This window comes from Narcine bancroftii, chromosome 9, assembly GCF_036971445.1.
Source record: "Narcine bancroftii isolate sNarBan1 chromosome 9, sNarBan1.hap1, whole genome shotgun sequence".
Taxonomy (NCBI): domain Eukaryota; kingdom Metazoa; phylum Chordata; class Chondrichthyes; order Torpediniformes; family Narcinidae; genus Narcine; species Narcine bancroftii.
The window spans coordinates 86,132,928-86,159,322 of record NC_091477.1 but is presented as its reverse complement, the minus strand read 5'-3'; the positions used below and the strand labels follow the sequence as shown (position 1 = coordinate 86,159,322).

Genomic DNA, 26,395 nt, shown 5'->3' with positions numbered 1-26,395 from the left:
GGTGCAAGGACTGGAGAACTTAAGTTATTGAGAGAGGTTGAATAGGCTGGGTCTTTATTTCCAAGAGGGCAGGAGGTTGAGGGGTGACCCTATAGAGGTTTATAAAATCATGAGGAACATAGATAAAGTGAATGCTCAGCCTTTTTCTTGGGGTAGATGATTCTAGAGTAGAGGGCATGTTTTAATGTGAAACGAGAGAGATTTAAAAGGACCCGAGTCCACTCTCTGGAATAGGCTGCCAGAGGAAACTAGAAGCAAAATGATCAAGAGTCGTTTGGATAAATATATGGATAGAAAGGGCTTGGAATCATATGGAGCAAGCGTGGCAAATGAACCAGAATGCTAATTTGGTCAGCATGGACAAGTTGGGCAAAAGGGCTGTTCAATTCTGTATGACTTGATTACTCCCCATGTGTTATCAGGTGGGAGCGATCAAAGTCCTAATCCTCCCACTTTTACCTGTGCCTCCTATATCCTCCTTCATAGTGATCTGATCCTTGAGCACTGATCCCTTACCTGACAGCCATATTGATCTTCACTACTGCAGTCCCCACCCCTCCAACCCAACAAACTGCCACCCACCTTCCTGCACTGCTGTTATGTTGAGCGAGGAAGAATTATCTTTAAATGACCTGTTCCATTGCACAGGTGCTCTGTACCTCATGTAAAATAAAATATGGTAGCAGTGGCCCTGTGAACAAATCATGCATTGGCCTGCTGTGCAACACTGGTTAAATGCATCTTTCCCCGTTTGACATGTTTCTGGGCTAAGAAATCTGAGCGAACAAGTTGCACAGTACCAATACTGATTATTCTGCAATGAAAGAGAAAGTATTTTTTCATTAAATTATCTCAAACAACATATTTTCATGTGAACATATGAATTAAGAGCAGTAGGTTATCATTTTGGTCCATCCAACCAGCTCTGCCATTCACTAAGAATATGGCTGATTTGATTGTACCCTCAATACATTCTGATCTATTTCAGATTAGCTTTCACCTCCACTCTGAGGCATATATTTAAATAATAGAATATGATGTAATTATATTGCCAGCAAACTATTCATCCTATTTTGTATGACCAAAAATAGCCCAAGAAAACCAAGATGATATTGCTTCTAAATCTTGTATTATGCTTTACATTATTATATAAATGTTCAGTCTAGCTATAGGGGTCCATTCCAAGGAGCTGCTGTTTCTTTGACAGGGTGTTTCAAAGTTATTTTGGATGCAAAGTGCAGTCTCACAAGCTTAGCTTTTTTTTTGAAATGTCAATGTGATTGTTTTAATGTTACACCATCTCTGGATCACCTTGAAAACAGCAATTCACATATACGCTGCTCCTCATAGTCTACAGCTTAACCTACAATAGCATTATTCTCACAGTGCTGGTCAAGAAGCTCCAAACTCTGGGCCTCTGCAGCCCCACCTGTAACTGGATCCCTGACTTCCTCATTGGAAGAATAAGAATTGGAAACATTAGGTCATTTCATGTCAGGCCTCTGCCTGGAGGCCGGCTACAAGAACGGATCAAAAACTTGCCTTTCACACAGTAGCCCTAAAAGGCTGTTCCAGTGTCCCATTTATATCCAGATGTGTTTCGTAGCACCCTCCAACAGAGGTGGGGTGGCTGGTGCTATAACGTCACCTGTCATAAATACCCAGAACAGTTCTAGCTGCATGGGGGATTATGGGTAGGAAAGACAACCATTGCTCTGCTGCATTTTGAGCTGCGCAGAGCGGCCCCGAAGGCCGAAGAGGCCCGGTGTGGCTGTCTCAGCCTGCACCAGCCACCCTCTGACAGCCCGCTGACAGCTCCAGCTGCCCCACTGGCTCCCACCTGCCACCCCTACCTTGGAAGGAGAGGGTGAGTGGGGAGATAGGTCTCAGGCTGAAGGCATCATCAGCTCACTCCTAACCAGCTGCATGCAGTGGCTGTATGTTCAGATCAAGACCAGAGTGCTGCACTCCGCCGATTATCCTTCCCAGAGAAGGGTTGGAATCAGCACTTCGAAGCCAGCCAGGGCACATTCAGGAAGGTATGTCATTAGCCATAAGGGCAAAGAGCCTCCACCTTTACAGACTGGTGTTTTCCCTGCTTGAATGTGCCTAATCCTTCCTCCTTACTGACTATCAACCACAAGATTGTGTGCTTAGCCCACTGCTCTACTCATTATACACCCATGACTGTGTGACCAGGCACAATTCCAAAGCTATCTACAAATTTGCTGATGACACCATGGTGGTCAACAGAATCACAAATGGCAAAGAAGTGTACAGGTCGGAGATAGATCAGCTCATTGAGTGGTGTCATGCCAAAAACCTTGCACTCAATGTTAGCAAAACTATGGAGATGATTATGGACTTCAGGAAGAAGACAGGAGAACATGATCCAGTTCTCATGGAGGACTTGGACTCCAAATTCCTTGGAGTCAACATCTCTGAGGATCTCTCCTGGAGCCTCCATGTCGATGCAATCACAAAGAAGGCTCACCAGCGGCTATACTTTGTGGGGTATTTGAGGAGATTCAGTACGTCGCCAAAGACTCTCAAAAACGTCTACAGGTGTACTGTGGATAGCATTCTGGCCAGTTGCATCACTCTCTGGTACAGAGGTGCCAATGCTCAGGACGAGGAAGAACTTCAAGGGGTTTGTAACTTGGTCTATGACATCACAGACTTCATTCCACTGAGGACACCTACATGAGGTGATGTCTTTAGAAAGCACTGTCTATCCTCAAGGACCCCCACACCCAGGCCACGTCTTCTTCACTCTGCTACCATCGGGGGTAAAAAGGTACAGGAGCCTAAAGGTGAACACTCAGTGGCACAAGGATAGCAACTTCCCAGCTGTCATCAGATTCCTGACTGCTCAGTGTACCAAATGACTTTTCGTGCATTTAAAAAAAAAAATTTTTGTAAAGTGGTCTTTATGAATTATTACACTATGAAAAGCTGCTGCAAAACATTGAATTTTGTGACTTGTTCAGGACAATAAATTTTGATTCTGATTTTGAACTATGGAAGGAGGATTTATTTGCTCCATATTTAAAAATGAGTTAATAATGAAACAATTGTAACTGCAAAATGCACTTCTCTTGCTGGTTCAGACACCACCACCACTCTACATAATAATTATTGACCTTTGCTTCGATTAAGCATTTATTTAGTGTGGGGAATTTTCCCATATGAACACTGTTCTAATGTAGTCTTGAGACCAATGCACAAAAGGAAATTCTAGTAGAACAACTCCTTTGCAATCTCGTAATTATATGTTTATTTCTTTGATTGGTTTTAAGTGTGATTATTGTAGTGGTATATCAAATGGCATGAAAGTGTTTACTGTTTACAGAATGTCGTGGAAGTTATTGATGGATATCAATTGTTACATCTGAACAATTATATAAATTGCAGTAATTTAGGCTGTTGGTGTATGCAAGGCTCCAAGGACAGACAATAGAAACAGTGAATTTCTACAATGAGTCTTCAGAATAGAACATCAGCAGTTAAATTTGATGTTGGTGAAACATATTACATTTACTATCTTGTAACCATCTCTTGACAACTTCATTTTTAAAAAAACTTTTTGCCCATGGCTATTATATAAAATGAGTAATCCAAGTTATCATGAATGAGCTGGAAGGAAGTAAAACAGCCACGACGATTTTAAAAAAATGTTTAATTTATTTTGAAAAAATATTTTGACTTATTTATTTTCAATGAAAACACTTAAAATGTCTTAATTAGGATTAAGTGAAATGAATATTGTATTTCTTTTTAAACTCAATAAAGCTGTCATTCACTGAATTTCTCCACTCTAACTAGGACCACCCTCTGCTCCGCTGAATCTGATTTCCAACATTAATGAGACGTCGGTAATCCTCGAGTGGAGTCCTCCTCAGAACAACGGGGGCAGGCATGATATTACGTACAATGTGATATGTAAGAAATGCACCAGTGATCTGAGCCGCTGCCGACCATGTGGGAGTGGGATTCATTTTATCCCCCAAAAGACAGGCTTGAAAAACACCAAGGTCTCTATCACCGATCTTCAGGCTCACACCAATTACACTTTCGAGGTTTTTGCTGTTAATGGAGTCACGAAACAGAATCCGAGCCGCGACCAGTCTGTCTTGGTCACTGTCACAACCAACCAGGCAGGTAAGAGTATAAATGATGCAATTGTTACTTTATTATTTACATGTTTAACACTACTATTGTTGGGTCTAATTATTAGCATTTCTCCAGCATTTCTGTGTGTTTTTACTAATCATTAGGATACTTGAGAACTCACTTTACAAATATTCAAAACTTTGATCAAATTAAGTGTTTTAGTGTTTTGCAAGTTAAGGAGTTCATCCTATTTTAAACACTCCGTTGCAGTATTATGCATTCCAAATTTGCTAGGTAGAACATAATAAATTGCAAAATAAAGGGCTGTTTATATCATTCAGACATTATGGGTTTCATTCAATCTAAGATCCAATTCTTAATCTTCAGAATGATATTTTGGCTAATTTCTTAATAACCAGCTGAGGTATACCTTCTGTGAGATTGCCAGCTAGAAACAATTTTGCCCTGTTAATCTCATTGACACTTCCCAAATTAATTCCACATTACCCAGCCAAGAGGTTTAACAGAGACAACTGAAGTGGTAAAGGGCTGTGTCAAAGTTTCTGGGTTGTAAAGATTCCCAGTGTGAGCAAATTGTAAAAGAGATTTATTTGGGACATCAATAAAATCAGCTTTGAACCTAGCATGCAAGAAATATTCATGCCCTACACTGTACTAACAATTTTAATAGCTTATCCTGTATTTAAATCATCAACAAGAAATGTAGTTGCAGTCTCATGGTTGGTATTAAATGAGTAAATTATATAATTTGTGTGGACAAAATGTTTCACCAACTTTCATGCATAATCCATTCTTGGGAAGTAAATTTACAATTTAAATTAGTAGTATTGGCTTTCTTCAACGGAATGAAGTCATAATTCTACTTATTTACAAAAAAATTCAATTATTTTCGATCCTCCATGTAATTCAGTGTGAATATTCAAACCAGTACAATTATGTTAAAACCTACTTCCCAGCATGTCCTGCAAGTGTGGCTATTCATGCAAGTTCAGTAATGCAAGCATCAATTTTTTAATTGATTTTTGCACAGTCTAGACTGCTGTCGTCACTCAATGTGGTTCATCTTTTATAGAATACAGCTTGTAAAACACAGGTTATTTTAAAACATAATGGTGCAGATGTAGATTGATTATTTTTTAAGAGCCAAAGGAGTCTTGATTTTGAAGTTGGGAAACTGGTGAGCAGAGTATTTTCTGAAGCACAACTTCATAGAAATCTGTCCATCTGTCATCCTGGAAATGAAATGAAGACTTGTTTTTAATCAACTGTCTTCCTAAGTGAATTGTGAGTTTTAAAAAAAATAGTTAATGATTTGTTCAGAAAGAAAAAGATTTTTTATGGTTGAGAAGTACAAAAACATAGAAAATAGCCTTCCAGAAATATTGTGCAGACTCAATATCTGAAACAATTTCACTTAAGTATTGTGTTCTTGACAAAGTTTGCTTCCTGTTGATATATGATAAAATGAAACTCCTAAACTTGGCTGCTCTGACTTCCACAGAATTTTGCACAATAACTATTAAAGGAAATAGTGCAATTGAAATATTAAATGTCCCCAGACATTCTCCAAAAAAAAACAGCACTGAATCAAGTCGCTGATGAATTTGGCTTCTGGCTTATTTTTCCTTATCAAACAGTTTCAAGAACTCTGCTAAGTAACGGGAATTACTTTGTTGGCCTTTTGTAGCATATTGATAACTGTATCTAGAGGAAGTCATTTCTTCAGTCTTTCGGTAGACTTTAAGAGGAGCATACGTCTGTATCAGTCTGATTAAACTAACTAATAACCTGGAATGGCTTTTTACAATCTACCATCCAAGCCAAAAGAATAATGTATTTTTAAATCAATATGAGGTAGAAAGAAGCTAGAAGGTTATACTGGTAATAGAGTTTGGACATGGGTTTGTATTGCAAATCCCTGATTTAAATGCATGACTTTCAGAATTAGGTATAATTTGTGGAAATTTAAGACTTGTAATTTGTAAAATGCCTTTTCCAATCTTTGGATGACCCGAACCACTTTATAGCTGAATATCTATTTTTGAAGTGTGGTCAGTGCTTCTTTTTGTGTGGACTTGATCAAGGGATAAATATTGACAGGACATCAGGGCTAACCTATCTACTCTTATTCACGTCTCCTGGCCCATCTTTTTACCTTGCTCCAATACCCCACTCTATTGAAATTGGATTACCTTTGGTCTTCTGATCTATTATATTCCTTCCTGTTTGCTTTTTCCTTTACTTCATCCTCTCCCTTCCTTGGTACTATAAAACTGTTTCCTGGTCTGATGAAAGATGAGCAACCTGAAACATTAACTCTGTTTTGTTTCTCCAGGTCCCATCAGACCCGTAGAATATTTCCAGCAATTTCTGTGTACTTCAGGTTGATAAGTCAGCTCTCATATTTCCTACTCTCCCTGTCTCCTGATCGTTTCTGCAGCACTTGTCCCAAAACAACCTCCTTTACCAGTGACCTAAAGAGCCCTTCCAAGTGATTACATTGCGCATCTACAGCCTTTCCCATTCCCACACTGACCAGTCTGACCTTGGCTTATTCTACTCCATGATGATGCCAAATGCAATTTTTGTATTCCACTTGAGTAGCCAAATAGTCCACAGCCCTGTGATATGAATGTTAAATTTTCCAGTTTTGGGGAACTCACTCCCCCTCTGCTCTTTTCCCACTCTGACTTAGCCATCTATATTCTCTCTGTTCATATATTCCTAGTTCCATCTGCCCATCATTCGCACACCTTTGTTTTTCTGCCCGGCTGACAGTTTTCATTCCCTCCTCCATTTCCTTGTATCTTCTCATCATCCCTCCTGTATCTAGTTCCATATCACCTTCCAGCCTCTTTCTCCACCATATTCATTTCCTTCTGCCACCTGACTCCATTCACCTATTTCTTTTCCTTCATGTTTCTACTCATTGCCTCCTTGTTCTCTAAACTCTACTCTCCCTCTGCCACATGGCTCCATCACTATCACACGTCACCCTTCATCTGACCTTGTTCTATCTACCTCTCCCACTCTCTCCTCTCACCTCTTAATGCTGGCTATCTTCTCTCTACACTCTCAATCCTAATGCAGGGTCATGACCTGACATATCAGCTATCTCTGTCTCATCACATGTTGCTTGACCTGCCAAGTTCATCCAGCAGTTTGTCGTCGTTTGTTTGCTCCAGATTCCAATATCTGCAGTCTCTTGTGCACACAAGTTGCACTTGTATTCATAAGTCCAGTGGACAGCAATGGCTTGATTTAACTAAATGAAAAATTACTCATGTGTAAAACACGAAAGTGCAGACACTGTGATTGATGTAAAAATACAATGCTGGAGAAGCAAGTAAGTCAAACAGTGAACTGTTCTCCTTCCCCCTGCCCCTCCCACTCATCATTTTGTTCAGGTTTTGTCCCTTTATCTTTGCTATGTAAATTACACTATTTGACCTTCTGAGTTTCTCCAGCATTGTGTTTTTAATTCTTTAGCTTGGACAGAGATAATCACTTCTATGAGTTATTGCACTGTGAATCCAATGAGGTGTAACTCCTTCTGTTTCATTATAATTTTTTTTTTAATTGTAGCCTAAATATCCTATGTAAGTTGTACAGCTATTAAATGGGGTAGAGTTTGTAGTGTAATAGAGTGCAAGGTTATGTGAGGCAAAAACATGGAAGCAGTTTCACACAACAGTGTAATTGCAATTGGAACTTTAAAACTGCTATCCTGTCCAGAAAATTCATTGCCACAAAAAGCCACAAAATATCAGAGCATGGAATTTATTTGTTGTATTAATCTGTGCCTCATGGTAAATGCCTAATAATTCAAAAGCATGTTTGGTACGCTTTCTCCAATTTAATTTTGTAAGTTCCATACTCACTCAGGTCCCATAGCATAAACAGCAGTGTTCCCTGCTGGCAGAAGCACAGTTGCCATCCATTTACAAAGCAAATGGGGTGTAAAGTGTTACTGGCTCGAGACCGAGTCTCGTGCGGAATCAATATATCAAGATTTGCTGAATGTCACATTGTACACAGCGTTTAACAATGTTTTTGGATTTGCCTCCGACCCATCCATTACCTTCATCCAAATGAGTGACACTTTCACATCAATGATAAGGGCCCAAGGGAGCTAATGTTTGTGTTCATAGTAGATTTTTCTGTAGACCACTTACAGTTTTTGTACAAAAGACGTGTAGAGAACTGTTGACTGCACGTGCTTAATTTAAGATTTACAAATGAACTGGAATTGTTTCTCCTGTGGTTATGAAGATGATAGATTTATATGGAATGAGATAATCAATTTTAATACATCATGCCATAGCTATTTGAAATCAAATTTAATTTTATATCATTAATTGTTTACATGAAGCAGAGCTAAGATATCAGTTATATATACAGCAATGCGTGGCAGCTAGCATAATAAACACAAGAAAATATAGTCTGCTGGAGGAACTCGGTGAGTTGAATAGCATCAGAGAGAAAAAAAATGGTCGACATTTCGGGTCAGAACGCTTCGACTTGATGGACCTGTTTCCCACTGATGCTGAGTTCCTTCAACAAATTCCAGCATCTGTTGTCTCTTGTGTCTTCATCATAAATACATCATTCTTTTGACTATTCCAGACAGGAATATTCAGTATTTTTGTTCAAAATTGATTTTGCTCAGAAATTAATAGCAATAGGACACACTAAGATTGAATTCTTTGAAAGTGCAGACACAGATAGAATGCATGAAGAGAGATTGTTTTAGCCTGAAAGTCCTCTGTATTATTCTCCTTTAACATGGAATTAATTTAGTGGAAATTAAACCAGAGTCCATCTGACATTCTATATGAAACCAAAAGCAGAATTGTTTCATGATTAATTCACCACACAGTAACTGTAAGATAATTATCTGATGGCAGACCACAAGTCTCAGAAAAAGAATGATTTGCTGTTATCTTGGGGCTACTGAACCTGAACCCTATGCACTTTCAAGCAATGTTGATAGCAAAATATTGGTATCAGTATTACTTTCTTCTAATGAAACCATACCAAAATAAAAAAATGTCTGCAAATGAAGTGTAAAGGCACAAAGAGAAATAGGTTAAACACAGGAAGAAAAAAAAAATACAATGTTCCTTTTGCTGGTAATGACTTGTTCTGGGAGTGCCGCACAACAATCTGTGTGTGACACTCTGCAATTGGTACTCATTGTCTGCCACACCTTCACATGAGGTTGATGTGCTAAATCCAGATTTCAGGTTCAGAATTTTCAGATTTATAGTCAAGAGTATATGCATGACATCACATACAACCCTGAGATTCTTCTTTTCCTGCGTGTGCAGCAGGATTACCAACAATAGGTAGTGTAAAAAAAACCTGTACATAGCGTAAACATCTAAACAAAGAACTGTAAATATATAATGTAAATAAACTGTGCAATACAGAGACCACCAAAAGAAAATCAATTAAGTGCATGAGTAAGTCCTTAAATGAGTCTCTGATTGAATGTCATTGACGAGCTGAAGGTGGAGCTGTTCCTGAACCTGGTTGTGTGAGTCTTGTGGTACAGGTGTCTAACCTTTTATCCGGAATTCCAAAAGCTGGCAATCTCCAAAAACCGACACTTTTTTCGGGAGATGACATCTCCTCATCAAAGATGGAGTTTGGCGCCAATTAGTGCGATTATCACTTTATGAGAGCAACTCCCTGTCAGGTGCCATCGCTGATTAGTTTGATCGTTATTTTATAAGAGCCCCTCCCTGCCGAGTATCATTGTCACTTGCCTCCCAGTCGACACTACCTGTCTGAAACTTTTGTGACACCTATGAGAGAGCTGCAGATTCCCTTATGGATAGCAGTGAGATGCAGAAAAGGAAGTGTCTTTCGTTACTGATTGTGCAGAAGGTGGAGTTATTGCGGAAGTTTGATAGTGGCATACCTCTGCGTCGTCTAAGGAAGATTATGGTGTGTGATTGTGCACCATATATGATTTGAGGAAACCGAACAGTTGTTGAAGTTTTACAGTGAGAGTGATGACCAGAGACCGATGAATAAAAGGAAAACTTTACATAGGGCAAAAAAAAGTAGATATTGACCAAATGCTTATTGAGTGGGTGCGACAACAAAAAAGTGAATGCATGCCACTGCCTGGTCTGCTTGTAAGCAAACAAGCTCGAAAACTCCACGAAGAACTTACCCTTGAGGGTGAGTGTGAATATTTACATGGCTGGCTGCAAAAATTTAAGTAGTGTCAGAATACAAAATGTCTTAAAATCTGTGGTGAAAAAGCTTCTGCAGATGATGCAGAAATGATACATGATCAAAACCTTAGCCCAGAGCAAATTTACAATGCAAATGAGACAGCTCTCTACTGGCATTACCTTGCTAGAAAGACATTAACAACCGCAGATGAAAAAGCACCATCAGGTTTCAAGGATACTCAAGGACAGAGTGACTGTTCTTGGGTGTGCAAACACTGCAGCCATAATCAGGTTAAGGTTAGCAGTGCTTGGAAGAAGCCAACATCCTCACTGCTTTAAAGGTGTAAAGAGGTTAACCATGAATTATTATGCCAATAGGAAAGCATGGGTTATGTGAGAAATTTTTACCGATCGTTTCAATAACCACTTAGTACTGGTTGCGCACGCACATTGCACAGAGGCTGGCCTGGAAGAAATCTGCAAAATTTTATTGCTCTTAGACAATTGCTCTGCGCATCCCCCTGCTGAAGTCCTTGTGAGAAATAATGTGTTGGGCATTTACTCCCTCTTTCCCCCCCCCACCCCCCCACAATGTTACATTGTTAATACAGCTTTGCGACTAAGGAATTTTATGCTCAATGAAAAGCAACTACCGGTCTTTTTAATGTAAAGCACGCTCAATGCAGTCAACTGAGGCATATGCATTAAAGACTTCTTGAAAGTTTCACTTTAAAGGATGCAGTTTAAGCACTTATTAATGCATGGAGAATTGTAACTGAACGTAACTGAAGCAACATTAAAAAATGCTTGGTGAAGACTGTCAACAATGTTCTGTGGCGGCATGCCACTAGACAGGTGAACCGGCCCTGCTTGTAATCCATGCGGCGGGGCAGCTGGCCAAAATGGCGCCGTCGGGGGTTTCCCCTTCTTTTCAGCACCGGGCTCAGAAGCCCATGCTGGGGGACCACATGACGCCCGAGTGACATCGGTGCCCCCCCCTCCAGCATGGTTCTCAGCCAGGTCCGGGCTGGGAGTACAAGTCCAGCCCAACAGCCAGCATTAAACTAGTTTTCTGCTCACTGAGCTCAACCCCTTTGATTGTGTGTTCTTTCAGTAGCAGTGTAGCTGCCACTACAATTGGTGACCCTGACTGGTTCAAACGTCTTTGAACCCAACATGAGTGAACTTGTGATCAGTGCTATAGCTGTCAGGCTGCCTGACGTCTGGGTTCAGGAGCCGGAGACCTGGTTCAGCCAAGCAGAGGCTCAGTTTCACCTCCGACAGATTTCGTCCGACACAACCAAATTCTACCATGTGGTCGCCGCCCTGAACCAGGCCACCGCCAAATGTGTGCTGCATCTCGTTCAGCACCCGCCTGCCGAAGACAAATCTGGGACCATCAAGCGAATGCTCACCGGATCCCTCGGACTATCCAGGCGTCAGCATGCCGCTCAGATGCTGCACCTTGACGCCTCCCGTACAGAGCAGCCGCAGATCAGCATGCCCAGAGACGAGTTGCAGCGAATCCTGGACGAGTTTCCGGCCCTCCTCAGGCCACACACAGTTCTCCGCTGCCTCACCAAGCCACGGGGTGTTCCACCACATCCCCACCCAGGGTCCACCGGTTCACGCCAAGGCACGCCAGCTCCTGCCCGACAAGCTCCAGGTGGCAAAGGAAGAGTTTTTGCATCTGTTGGAGCTGGGGATCATTTGGCGGTCCAACAGCTCGTGGGCCTCGCCGTTCCACCTGGTACTGAAAGCCTCTGGTGGCTGGCGCCCCTGCGGAGACTATCGACTGCTCAATGAGGCGACAGTTCCTGACAGTCACCCCATCTCTCACATTCAGGACTTTACGACTAACCTACATGATGTGAGGGTTTTCTCCAAGGTTGACCTGGTGCGCGGGTATCACCAAATCCTGGTGCAACCCTGAGGACATACCCAAGATGGCCATCATCACCTCCTTCGGCTTGTTCAAATTCCTTTGCATGCCATTCGGGCTAAAGAACTCTGCTCAGACCTTCCAGCAGCTCATGCACTCAGTGGGTAGGGACCTGGATTTCATCTTAATTTACTTGGACAACATCTTCATTGCCAGCAGGGATCAGGCGCAACACAAGGCCCACCTGCGTGCCCTCTTCTTCTGGCTGGCCGACTTCGGCTTCACCATCAACCCAGCCAAGTGCCAGTTCAAGAAAGAGTCCATGCAGTTCCTGGGCCATACCATCAAGGCCGAAGGAGCCACGCCCGCTGCTACGAAGGTTGCTGCTATCAAGGAGTTCCCACGCCCAGACAACCTCATGGCTGCAGGAGTTCATGGGTATGGTCAACTTCTATAACAGATTCATCCTAGGAGCCACGCGCATCATGCAGCCGCTATTCGCCCTCATCACAGCCAAGCACAAAATGCTCACCTGGACCCCAGAGGCCTGCAGTGCATTCGAGGCCAACAAGGACACCCTCACGAAGGCTACCATGCTCACCCACCCACACACAGACCTGCATATGGCACTCTCCATCGATGCCTCTGCCACAGCCTTCGGCGCCGTCCTGAAGCAGTAGGTGAATGGACAATTGAAGCCGCTGGCATTCTTCAGCCGGCTTTTCCGCCCAATAGAGTGCGTATAGCGGCTTCGACCGTGAGTTACTGGGCATGTACCTGGCGGTGCGGCATTTCCGCTATTTCTTGGAGGGGAGGACTTTTACCATCTTCATTGACCATAAACCGTTCACTCAGGTGCTCGTCATGGCAAAGGATCCCTGGTCGGCCTGCCAGCAGCGTCACCTCTCCTTCGTGTTGGAGTCTTCCATCACATCCACGACCTTTCGCACCCGTCCATCAGGTCCACAGTCCGTAAGGTGGCAGAGCGGTTCGTCTGGCATGGGCTGTGGAAGAAGATTGTGGGCTGGGCCAGAATATGCACCCATTGCCAGATGTCCAAGGTGCACAGGCACACCAGGGTGCCCATGCAAGAGTTTGAGCACGTCCTGGAACAGTTCAGCCACATTCACGTGGACATAGTCAGGCCCTTATCAGTTTCCCGGGGAAACCATTACCTGTTCACATTGGTAGACCACACCACTCATTGGCCCGAGGCGATCCTGATGCCGGACACACGGACTCCTGCTCCCGAGCGCTGTTGCATGTTTGGGTCGCCCGGTTCGGCATTCTGAATCACCTCACCAGTGATCGAGATGCCCAGTTCACCTCTGCGCTCTGGGGACTGCTCGCAAACAGGTTGGGGATAGAGCTACACCGCATACGGCTTATCACCCGCAAGCCAATGGGCTGGTCGAGTGTCTGCACCGCCACCTTAAGTCAGCACTTATGGCCCGACTCACCGGTCCCAACTGGGTGGACGAACTGCCTTGTGTGCTCCTGGCCATCCGCTCCATGCCCAAGGAGGATCTGCAGGTGTCATCAGCTGAACTGGTTTAGGTCGCACCGCTGGTATTGCCCGGTGAGTTCATCAACGCGCCTCACAACCCCCAGCGGTCGCCACACGAGCTACTTTCCCACCTCCGGGCCCACTTGGACTCCTTCACACCCCCACCACTGCCCAGACATGGCACACGGCCATCTTGCATCCCCAGTGAGCTGCACACTGCAGAGTACGTATTTATTCGTGGGGCCCACCCGTGGCACCTCTGCAGAGACCTTAACGAGGGGCCGTACAGGGTGGTCCAGTGTTCAGGGTCTATGTTCAATCTGGACATCAGCGGCAGGTGGGACCTGTTTACTGTGGACAGGCTGAAGCCAGCTCACCTTGACCCCACCAGTGATTGTGGCCCAGCCCAAGAAGTGAGGCCGTCCAGCTAAAAGAACATTGGCGCTGGTTGTGGGGGGGCGGGGGGGCGGGGGGGGGCGTGTGGCGGCATGCCACTTGGCAGGTGAATTGGCCCTGCTTGTAATCCACACGGCGGGGCAGCTGGCCAAACTGGCGCTGTTGGGGATTTCCCCTTCTCAGCACCGGGCTCAGAAGCTCGCATTGGGGGACCACATGACGCCCGAGTGACGTCGGGAACCCCCAGCGCGGTTCTCAGCCAAGTCCGGGCTGGGACTATAAGTCCAGCCCAACAGCCAGCAATAACCTGTCTGGTTGTGTGTTCTTTCAGTAGCAGTGTAGCTGCCGCTACAGTTCAATGAAAATGAGCCTAAAGGTGAAGCTTTTAAAGGTTTTCATGTCAGTAATGAGAGGAGTATGATCACTAACTTTATTGCAGCAGAAAATGTAAACACTTTAGAGGCAGCTGGCATCGAAGAAGTGCAGAACATTGATAATGATGCACCCATTGTGCATTCCTTAAGTGATGGGGAAATTGCTGAAATAGGGTTACATACCTATCAGCATGAGGAGAGTAGTGATGAGGACGGAGACATTGTGCGCACAGGTGAAAAAAAGCCCATTGATGACATGGTTAAAATGTGCAATCAGTTAATTGGTGAGATGGAACAACGTTCATTTATCAGTGAGCATGAGATGATGGCTGTTTATTCAATTAAAGAGAGACTGCTTCAACAGAACCCTCTTAATTAAACAGATGACACTGGTTTGAAAAGAGTTCATTCTGATGCAATATTTGAGCTGTAATGTGCATTTACTGCATTTGCATTGTTTGAGATGTCTGAGTCAGTTTTATTTTGATAGTGACTTCCAAGAACTTAAAATTGCTCATCCTTTCCACCTCTAATCCCCCAATGATCACTGGATTGTATACCTCTGGCTTTCCTTTTCTGAAGTCCACAATCAGCTCCTTAGTTTTGGTGACATTGACTGCAAGTTCAAGGTTGATGTTGGTTCACCATTCAGCCAAGTTTTCAATCTCCATCCTGTACGCTGACTCATCCCCTTCCTTTATATAGAGTGCTTCATGCAGCAAGACACTGGGACTTGCTCTGAATGTTCTGTCAACAGATTGCCATAGGCGATAGAGATCAGATATCTTTTATTTGAATCTGCTGGTGACAACAAAATGTTACAGCATAGAACTGTTCAGCTTAGAAAGTCATGGTGCTGTACAACAAGGAAACAGCCTTTGACCAAGTTGGTCTGTATCTTTATTTCATGTGTCTGCTTGAAATGCCTCTTAAACACTATTATTATATCTACTGCTTGGCATCCACCATTTGGTGTATTTTTTTAAAAAAGCACTTCACAAATCTAATTTGAACTTTTTCCCTCTCACCTCATATCTATGCCCTCTGACTGGTGGGGGGGGGGGGGGGGGGGAAGGCTCCAATTGTCTTCCTTGTCAATCCCACTTATAATTTTAAATCTATTGGGACTCAGGTGGTGGAACCCAGGCTGTTCCCATGTTTACTTCTATGCTCACTTTGATCGAGGGAACAAGGAGGTAACCCTCAAAGTGGAACTTCCACCTGGTGAACTGCCTCTCTCACTTTCAGACGTGTGGGCCACCCTGAGTAGGGTGCATGGCCCGGGTGGTATACCTGGCTGTGTGTTCAGAATCTGTGCAGGGCAGTTGGCCGGGCTCTTTACGGATATTTTCAATCTGTCCTTGGCCCAGGCAGTTGTCCCCACAAGTTTCAAGGTGACCACCACTGCCACAAAAGTGCCTGAATGACTTCCATCCAGTTGCACTCACCCCCATAATTGCAATGTGCTTTGAGAGGCTAGTTCTATCGCATTTGAAATCCTGTTTGCCCACCACCCTGGACTCCCATCAATTTGCCTATCACACCAACAAGTCGACTTAGGATGCCATCTCACCCTGTCCTGACCCTCTTGGACAGCCCCAACTCTTATGTCAGAATGCTGTTCATTGACTTTAGTTCATCATTCAATACTGTGATTCCCTCCAAGCTGATCACCAAACTTTGCCAGCTTGGTATCAGCTCATCCCTCTGCATTTGGACCTTGGACTTTCTAACTAACAGACCCCAATCTGTTAAGTTGAACAACCTCTCCTCCTCTATTCTCACCCTGAATAAAGTTGAGGGCTGTGTGCTGAGCTCTCTTCTGTACTCCCTTTTCACCTATGACTGTGTTCCTGTACATGGATCTAACTCCATAATCAAGTTCACTGATGACACCATGGTGGTTGACCTGATCAGAGGGAATGATGAGATGCCCTATAGGGACGAGGTCCAGCACCTGGCTATGTGCCGACAATAACCTGTCCCTTAACACCCAGAAGACCAAGGAGATCAGGTGATTTGGGAGCCAGAATCATGCCCCTATCTACATTAATAGAGCTGTAGTGGAATGTGCATCAAGCTTCACATTCCTTGGTGTCCACATTTCCGATGATCTCACCTGGCCCCTGAATTCCTCCATCTTGATCAACAAACTTTATTTCCTGCAGAGCAGCAAGAAAGCTCACCTCCATCCCAGGATACTGATGGATTTTTGAGAGCATATTCACTTAAAGCATCTCAGTGTGGCATGGCAACTGTCTCATTTTGGACCGTAAAGCTCTCCAGCGGGTGGTGAAAACTGCCCAGTGGATTATCGGCAACCAATTGCCAACCATTAAGAACATCTTTCAGAAACGCTGCCTGGGCGGGGTGAAAAGTATTATCTCCTTCCATCTGATAGGTTGTACAGGAACCTCTGCTCATGAACCAGCAGGCTCAGGAAGAGTTTCTTTCCTGTCTTTATCTGTGGCCCTACTGAACCTTTCATCATCATAGCACTGAGCAGTACTGTCAATACTTTTATACTTGTTTGTTTGCTCGAGTACCTGCTTTTATTCACTGTTACTTGTAAATAGCACTATTGTTTGTACTTCTGGTTAGATGCTAATTGCATTTAATTGGCTTTGTATCTGTACTAGGCACAATGACAATAAAGTTGAATCTAAGCTATATGACGCCACTCCGTGAAAAGCCTTTGCAAATGTCTAAATATTTTGGACCCTCAGAGACATTCAAAGAACAAGGGAAAAAGATAAAATAACTCAAATATTAAAACTTATTTCGAACATTCAAAGCATTAAAGTGACATTTAATTGACAAAAATCAATTGAAATTGTTGATTTACTGAAAGAGAACTAATATTATCTCCAGTCATATTTTCCCTCTATGTTGGCAACTCAATTCAAATGAGTCTGTGATAGAAATGCCAGCTCTGGCTCAATCGAAGCCCTAATGCAAAAGTGTATCCTGGCCCTCAGTTCAAGATAACTAAACTCTTCCCCCAGGAATTGGGAGAGTCTGGTGTTGGAGCTGGAGCTCAGGATTCCTTACATGTTTTGTAGATCACAATGCATTGTTTTGGGTACAGAAGACAGGAACACACGGAGCTATGCAATCTTCTAGCAGATAGTGGTCTCCAGAATTGCTGGCTGAAGAGTGCCAGTGCCTTTTAAGTATTAAAAATGATCAACATTTGATGAAAATCCTATGTTAGTCAACAATAGTAAAACATGAAAGCCTGATATCTCTGCGATTGAAGTGAAAACACAATGCTGGAGAAACTCATCTGGTCAAATAGCAAAGTTAAAGATACATAACCAATGTTTTAGACTTGAGCCTTTCATCATATTTATAGATTGGTGCCCGGACAAAGTGGTGGGAGGGAGGGGCTGGGAGAGGAGCACTGTTCCACAGGCAAGAGATAATAGGTGGATAAGGGAGGGAAGGCACACCAGCAAACAGGGGGAGGGTGGATGTCTCTTTGAATGGAGAGGAAAGGGAGGTGGAGAGCTGGAGGAAAGAAAACAGAGGGATGGGGAAGGAATTGAGAACGATATCAATATTTCCGGTCTCTTCTAGCCTACTCACCGTTCTCTCTCTCATCCCCATCCCTCTGTCTTATATCCTCCAGTTCTCCACCCCCTTCACTCTTCATTCAAAGTGACATTCACCCTCCCCCTGTTTGCTTGTGGGACTGTGCTCGTGCCCCTGCACCCTCACCGCCACTTTGTTCGGGCACTTGACTGCATTTTGTTCCTACCGTGATGAAGGGCTCAAGCCTGAAACGTTGGTGATGTATCTTTATCTTTGATATTAGAAGTATACTGTTTGACCTGCTGAGTTTCTCCAGCATTGTGTTTTCACTGTTCAATAATGACAGGTGGATCTGCTGATGAAGTCATTCCTACAATAACCTCCAAACCAGTTCTGGAATCTGTTACTCATGCTGAGATGCAGATGTTAGGTGCTAAAATCCCACAAGGATCTCAATCAAGTGTCTGCTTCAACTGTGAGAAGCCAGCCAGTGAGTGTCATGAAACAAATTGATGATGGTTAGACATCAAAGCTGAGCACTGCCCTTGCAGGCTATTCTCTAGCAGATGTTATGGGATAATGTCACAAGCAGAGATTTTATTCACTGCCTTCCAAGCAGAGGAAAACTGAAACCACTTGCAGTCAGCCTCTTGAGCAATAAGCACATAACTCTACTCAGACATGAAATTTTCCTCTTCTGGTTTGTATTGCACAAAGGAAAAGTTACCCCCCCCCCCCCCCCCCCCCCCGCCCCAACCACCTAGAGCAGTAGAGAGAGAACCAATGTGAGAATAAAACAAAGTACACTGACCATCTTGGTTCCCTCTTAATGCTGCTGAATGGCTTGGAACATTGTCAATGGTTGGAGCTAGCAGCATTTATCAGCCAATATTCATTCTGTACCCTCCCTGTATTCTGTGATCAATGCTTTGTACTACTTTCCCTAAGCCAGTTTCTTCTCTCCATCTTCAGTCTTTCCTTAAAAATTGCCCTTTGATTAAATTATCAGTCTCCTCTCTTTACTTTTCCTCTTCTTCAAAATACATTTTCCTCTTTATTTATATCTCATTGTTTTTTTATTGCTGCATATGTTTGACCCTATACATCAAGCACCACGCACAAGGAAGATACTCAAATAGAATTCAGCTGGCTGGCTCTTCAGTGAATTTTAAACCAGGAAATATTTTGAACAAGTTTTGTTCCTAATTTCTTTCAATTGTCTGGCTGCACTGGAGAATCTAAATGTACTTTGAGTACACAATAAACAAGAGGCTTTTAGCTCAATGTAGTTGATGGTCTTTTGAGTTTCCCAACAATTCCATCAGGTCAGGCTGGAGACCATCCATTAGTTCACTGTCAAGTTTATCTCACTGCATGGTCATCCCAAATACCTTGGTTTTCCTGCCGTTTAATGGAAGTTTTATTGCTCATAAAAGGCTTTATGTCTTTTAACTACAAACAAAACAGATGGTGAGATAGTTTCAGGCAAAATGCATCCACATTCCTCAAAGTGAACAGGCCATCATTAAAGAGGAGGTTATAGAGTTGCGTGACTAAATTCTTTTATCTTTCCCTTCCTATCCTGCATTCCTTCAGAAATGTATCAGGCCCTGGAGCATTGGATTACAACCACTTTACCTGTGCATAGTTTATATTGCAACAGAACATTCCTGACAGCATAAAAAGGAGGAACTTTTTAAAAAGGGAAACTGGTCACAAACTTTCCACACTGAATTGTTAAACTTTATAACTCATAAAAGTTGTTTTTTTTATCCGCGATGTAATGATGAAATTATTTTGCTTTAACAATGCTTTGACTTAAGTCCCTTTTCATATACATATATTAAAAAAATACATTTCAATAAATATTTGCAAGCAGTCATAAATGCTCTGAGCAAGACCAGGAAGAATATCAATGAAGTTGCAAGTACACTGGGCATACTTTCAGCATTATTTTATATGACTAAATGTTTCTTTTCTCGAATTACTGTCCTTGCATTAGGATCTTCGGCAAGCAATATTAACTAACTGCCAAACGGATTTTGTTCATTTTCAGTTCCGTTATTTCATCGGCTGAGTTCCAAAACAGATCCAGCTTTGAGTTAGTATTCCGCCGGGAAACATTCCAATTTTATGATTGCTATCCTACTTTGAATGAGCAACTGCACCTGATCATAGATGGTGACTTTACATAATAACTGCCTTGCTCATTTCCTGAGACTGAACAACATAAAAGACATTTTTCCAATATCCCATAGAGGTTTAGAGTGATGAGAAATCAATCAGAAGCTCTGTATTCCGAGAAGTTGGTCGTTTAGGTTTTTGTGTTAATTACATCATACTGCTATGATTAACAATATTTGGAACACGTTACATATTTTTCTTAAAAAAAAAATCTCTTGGAGCAGATATGCTGAAATGGCACTGGTGCATTATGATGTTCATGAAGGTTTAATCTTAATCGTTAGGGCTGCCAGATAATTGGAGTGATGAGCAAAATATGAGCTGCGTAAGAAAAAAAGTCATGCTTTAAGTAATTGGTAAATTTGAGGTGCAGTTGTGGAAACCCAGGTAACAATTCACTTTCAAATGTCCTCTTGCTATGCCTGCTTTTTATCCCACGAACGCCTTTTAAGTCCATGCAACCTCAAATACAACAAAATGGCAAATTAACAATGTAAGTAATCTCCATCCTTAAAATACCAAGGAGAGGAATCCAAATAGTTTCCAAAATATGTGGGAAATGTTTATCTCAAAGCATTGAAGGAATGTCTTTTAATTCAAAAGGCTAAGAAGCTATAGGCCCCAATGACGATTCATGATACCGTCAAAGAACATATTTATGAACTTTTAATTGAAAAATGATTGTAAGATTTTCAGTTCTAATGTCAGAAATACTTTAGATTTTAGTGAATTAAAACATTCATTTTTGAATTAGAATATTTAGTCTAGAAACATTCAGGATTTTTTTTCAAACTTAAGTACACCACAAATTCAGAGCTGGTTCTTGAAGTACAATGCACAAAATTGTGCCTTACATAAAGACTGCATTAATAAAATAGTTAGAAATACTCATGCGCTGATATTTAAGAAGTAGGAATGGTTAGTTGTCTTACAATATTTGGGATGGATGATTCAATGTTGGTTTTACCTATCAAGTCCATATCCCTTGAATAAATAAAATTTTAAAAAAGATATAAATTAGAAGTCTGATGTAATAATTTGCACCTGCCTGGAAAAATGCAGTTCCTGCAATACCAAAGAGGTTAAATATTATCAAAAATAAAAAAAAAAGACCACTTTACTGGCACCTTGATCACCATCCATTCACTCCACCACTGGTGGACAGCGGCAACAGTGTGTGCAGCTGACAAAAAAGCATGGCAGTTGGTCTTTTCCAACAGCATTTTTCAAAATTACAACCTCTAAAGCAAATGGCATAGAGGTATCAGATTCATGAGGCCACCACCACCTGAAGGTTCCTTTCAACTTGCTTGCCATTCCTGACTTGGTCATATATTTCCACTCCTTTGTCATTACCAGGTCTAAATCTACCCAATAGCTTTGTGGGAGCATCTTTATCAAACTACAACAATGGTCTAAAAGGTTGTTCATCTAAAAGGCAATTAAGGACAGGCAATAGTGTCCTTACCAGCAATGACCCCAAACTAAAATATGTATACCTTTTAAACAAGCATGGTTTTGAACAATACATGTATGAAAATCTGAGTTTTAATTTTCTTTTCTTTTTAAAATATTTTTATTAACTTTAACATATAAATCCTATGTACAAAGTCTTCTAACATTACAAACAGGTCATATCATGTACATTATCACAAATTAAATATAAATGTAAATTGAAAACCTATCCATATTTGTTTATTTAACAATATTTATTTTAAGACATTAAATTCTATCAATTATAGTAATTGTCTAATATATTTCTCATAATATATTTCAAAGTAATTCTGGATAAAAAAATAAGACTAAATTAAACAATCTTTTTACCTAAAAAAAGGGTAAATTCTGTCTTATTTAATGATATGATCCATGACAACCATATTTAAATCCATATTTAACAAGTTTTAATTTTCAACTTGTATTGAATTACTTGGTGGAAGTTGCACTGTAATTTTGACGTATAAAGTAAACAGGCTGATGAGTCTGTCTTGTTTCCTATTTTTGATCTTAATAGATTGATTCTTGCTTGGTAATTTTTAAATATTTAGTGCAGGCAAGGACTGCATCAGGCATTGGAGGAGTGACAGGAAATCACTAATGGAAATTACAGAGTCAATTTTCTATGAAAAATGGTTGTTTGAAGTGGTCAAACTTCAAGATACTAGCTTGAGTTTCAGACTCTTAAGTAAATGGTTCCCTAACAAAATTAAAAATAAATCTTGCATTCATCTTTTTAAATTCCTGACTGTAAAACTTAATATCCTAACTTGTACCTCTCTAAAATGCTAAATAGTTACACCTGCATCAATAATATTGACACTAGTTTTTAATCTATTGGAAATTGTATATTGTCCCTCAAGATTAATTTCTACTCCCTGCTATGATCATGTGGACATTTCCAGAAGTTTTATGTAATGTTGGTATGGGTGGCAGATTCTGAACTCACATTTTTCAAGATCTGTACTGCTGATGCATTGGATTGTTATGTTCTGGTGTATGCGTCGTGCAGAGTTCAGTGTGCTTAGCATCGACTGAACCTATTTAATGTAAGTGTACATTTATTCGTGCCACAAAGATCTATGATATACATTCAATGACACGACATTGCTCAAGATGTGTATAATTATATTTTAAGAATCAATTAATTAAATAACTGTAGGCAGCAGACAAATATGACTGGTTCGATTAATATTTGGATATAACATTGAGTTCACATGCTTTGTCATCTGAAAATTTTGGTCAAGCTTCACCCATTTACAATCTCCCTATTATTGCATGTCCTGTAATCAACAGTAGCAGCTCTGTAATGACAAAGTGCTATAGGTGGACACTGCATTATGTATAGTGTATACTAAAATTAACATGAGATACAGAGGAAGACATCACACAGGATCAATGGTCAAGAAACACGAAAATTGCTAATACCAGCCTTGTGCTGATCATTCATGGTTAAAGTCCAAATTATTCCATACTTTCCATGTCTCTGGAGGTTCTCAAATTCATTTTTTGTTGATTTGTTTTGACATGATTGATTTGAGAACACAAATGGATGTGCTTAATTGTTAAAGATAGCCATAACACATTAGAAGTACAGATGACATATTTCAACCAAACCTATTTACTGGAATAGAACAGCAGTTCCAGCAAAATGATCAATGAGCTGTACTTCTTGATGGAAAGGTTCAGAAATAGGTTAACTCCTTACCTCTTAGTTTGTATAATAATGTAGTGTAACTACTTACTTTTTCAGAAAAGATTGGAAACATTGATGCTTGCAATTTGATTTTAAGCAACAAAAATATTACTACTTTATTTGAATTTAGACATGCAGCATGGTAACAGGCCTTTCCGACCCCACAAGCCCATGCTGCCCAAATTCCCTACAACCTCCATGTGTTTTGAAGATTAGGAGGAAATTGGAGCACTTGGAGTAAACGTACAAACTTTAGTCAGCACTGGATTCGAACCTGAGTCACTGGCACTGCAAAAGTGTTGCTTTTAGTTTTACAGATCAATTAACAAAAAATTTGGCTCTTGTGAAAAGTCAAAATAATATGGAAAATGCAGTTTTTCTTTAAAACTTGTCACTTGCAAGTTCCTTTCCAGCAGATTGCTTTGGATACTTAGCTGTAGCTAAATGTATGCTGTCCATGTTTCTCTTGGCTGGTCATAAGTCTTCATTACCAGATTCAGAAGAAAGCACACACATTGATGGATTCAATTGTCAGAAAAAAACAATATTTTGTTAAGTAGAAGTATTTTTTAATTTAAGAATATGAAAAAACCTCTCAAATATCTGAGACCAATAATGTCAAACGGATCCTTATTAGGCCCTTTCAGGTGGCCTGAACACCCAACATAATCTCCCCCCCCTTGTGGCTAAAGACATAGTCACCTGAAAGTGGCAGAAGCACCTAGAGGTGCCGATGCTAACCCTCCTCCGGGAGGGATATAAACGGAGCGCCGGGCTCCGCCAATGCACCTGAATGTGCAGCCACTCTAAGCGGCTTCCTGGGGTGCCAACCTCACTGGAGAGGGGATGTCAACGGGGAATGGTCGGTGCAGGCTGCACTGCCTGGTTGGCTGCTCCTGCACTGGGGCCACTCTCTGCAGCTCAAAATGCGGCTAGCAATGGCAGACTTTCCTACCCATGATCTCCCATGCAGCTGGAACTGTTATGGGAAACATGGAGCAGTTCCACTTGTGTGGGGGATTATGGGTAGAGAAGACTGCCATTGCTATGCCACATGTTTATGATGGGTGGCGCTGCGGCACCAGTCGCCGTGCCTCTGGATATGAATAGGCCCATTCAGATGGTCCAGGCAACACTGCAAGCAACCTTTTAGGGCTGCCACCTGAAAGGTGAGTCCACAAGTTAAGATCCGCTCTTGCTGCTGCCCTCAAGGTGGAGGGTCCACCTGAAAGGGCCAACTGCCTTGCATGCCATTGCTGCACACCTTACAAAGTCATTGAGATCATTAGAACGTATTCATTTCTGGCTAAATACAGAGGGGTATATGTTGTGAAGCCCCATATATTTAATGTTTGTTCCATTAATTCTCTATCAAGGGATATCATTCATACTTTATAAAATATTATTTAAAATTCTATCAATAATTGAAAGGAACTCTATCTTCTGCCATTCAATTAAAAGTTGAAACATTATAGCATGATTTTATTCTTCCTATGCTTGGCTGAGCTGAAGGAGTGGCTCATTGAAAGGTACCTCCAGTGGTTCACCTGACCAATCTTGGGTTCTATCCTGATGGTACAGTGGCACAGGGTTGGGATAGGTGTACTCTCACTGTGGTGATGTGAGTGAAACATGACACCGGAGGCAATGGTGTGTTTGCTATTATGGATGAGATTTAATGAGAGTCCATGCTCTTGCAACAATGGTGGCAGAAGGGGTGGCACAGTTGGCATAGCAGTTAGTGCAATGCCTTTACAGCGCCAGTGATCAGGACCAGGGTTCGAAGCCTGCGCTGTCTGAAAGGAGTTTGTAGTTCTCCCTGTGTCTGTGTGGGTTTTCTCTGGGGGCTCCGGTTTCCTCCCACCATTTAAGATGTGTCGGGGCTGTAGGTTAATTGAGTGTAAATTGGGCGGCATGGACTCATGGACCAGAATAGCCTGTTACCGTGCTGTATTTAAAATTAAATGTTAAGTTTAAAGGGGGATGTTTTGGAACATGCGATGTCACTGTGGTGTTAATGGGAGAGACATCAGGGGCCCATGGTATACTTTGTGGATGGGAAAAGCATTGGAGCCCTATATCTTAGGTCACGTAGAAGAGGGATCACACTGAAGATTGGGCAGACAATGAGACAAGTGGTAGTGGGAGATGCAAATTGATATCTCCACTGGTAGACGATCATGCGGTGGGTGGGATGATTAGGGACTTCAGGGGATCATGGTGTCAGGGTTGGGTTGGTTCTGCTTTGAGGTGCAGATGGGTTAGTGCTGAGAGGGGGTCAGTGCTGAGGAATGGATACAGTGGATTGAGCTGAAGCAGTCCAAACCTAGTTTATGATGTCCCCTGTAAAAGGAATGTTGCACAGAAAATGTCATCACCCTGTTTGCTCCTATCACAGATATTACATTTGGGAATAACAATGATTCAAAGATTTACTTGCTTGAATTTCCAGAGTAATGTGAAATGAGGCTAAAATGTAGCCTGCTGTATTAAAGCATGGTGGACTTATCTGAATTGCATGCAAAACAGTTCTTTTCACTGGATCTTAGTACATGTTGAATTCAGTTCATTACCACAGTTCTGAATATCCAGACTTGAATTCCTGGCTATATGAATTTAATTATATGGATGTTCTCTGCCCTGTGAAAGCCACATCGCTCATGAATTTACAACCTAATTTCAGAACAATACTGATTCCAAACATCAGGGGAAAGCTGTTGAAATAAAAAAAAGTTATGTTCTGTATATTATGGTAAATATTCACCGTGATATGACATTCCTTGATAAGTTTTTGTAACCTTTCTTTGGCTATTGACTCTTGACTGGAATGAAACATTTGGTTCCTTAACCAAGGGACCATTTTTTGGCAGTTAGCCTCATCAGGCTGTTCAAATATGGAAGTTCTGCTGCCGCGCGGGCTGGACCACATCCATTGTACGAGGATGGTAGTCTGCCAAAGGACATCCTCTACGGAGAACTAGCAATAGGCTAGTCGGTAGACCCCAG

The 26,395-nt window shown here is 41.8% G+C and overlaps 1 protein-coding gene across 2 annotated transcripts in view; it reads left to right on the top strand.

Annotated features, from left to right (window-relative positions):
* The window catches only part of epha4l (eph receptor A4, like), a 115,079-nt gene that overhangs the window by 47,583 nt on the left and 41,101 nt on the right, over positions 1 to 26,395 (top strand). Inside the window, exon 5 of one of the 2 annotated variants that reach the window (XM_069896689.1) lies at positions 3,826 to 4,161. In XM_069896689.1, coding sequence (XP_069752790.1) covers positions 3,826 to 4,161 — 336 coding nt within the window. Of the gene's footprint in view, positions 1 to 3,825; positions 4,162 to 26,395 lie in introns of those variants that run through there. The other variant, XM_069896690.1, reaches the window with a different exon arrangement.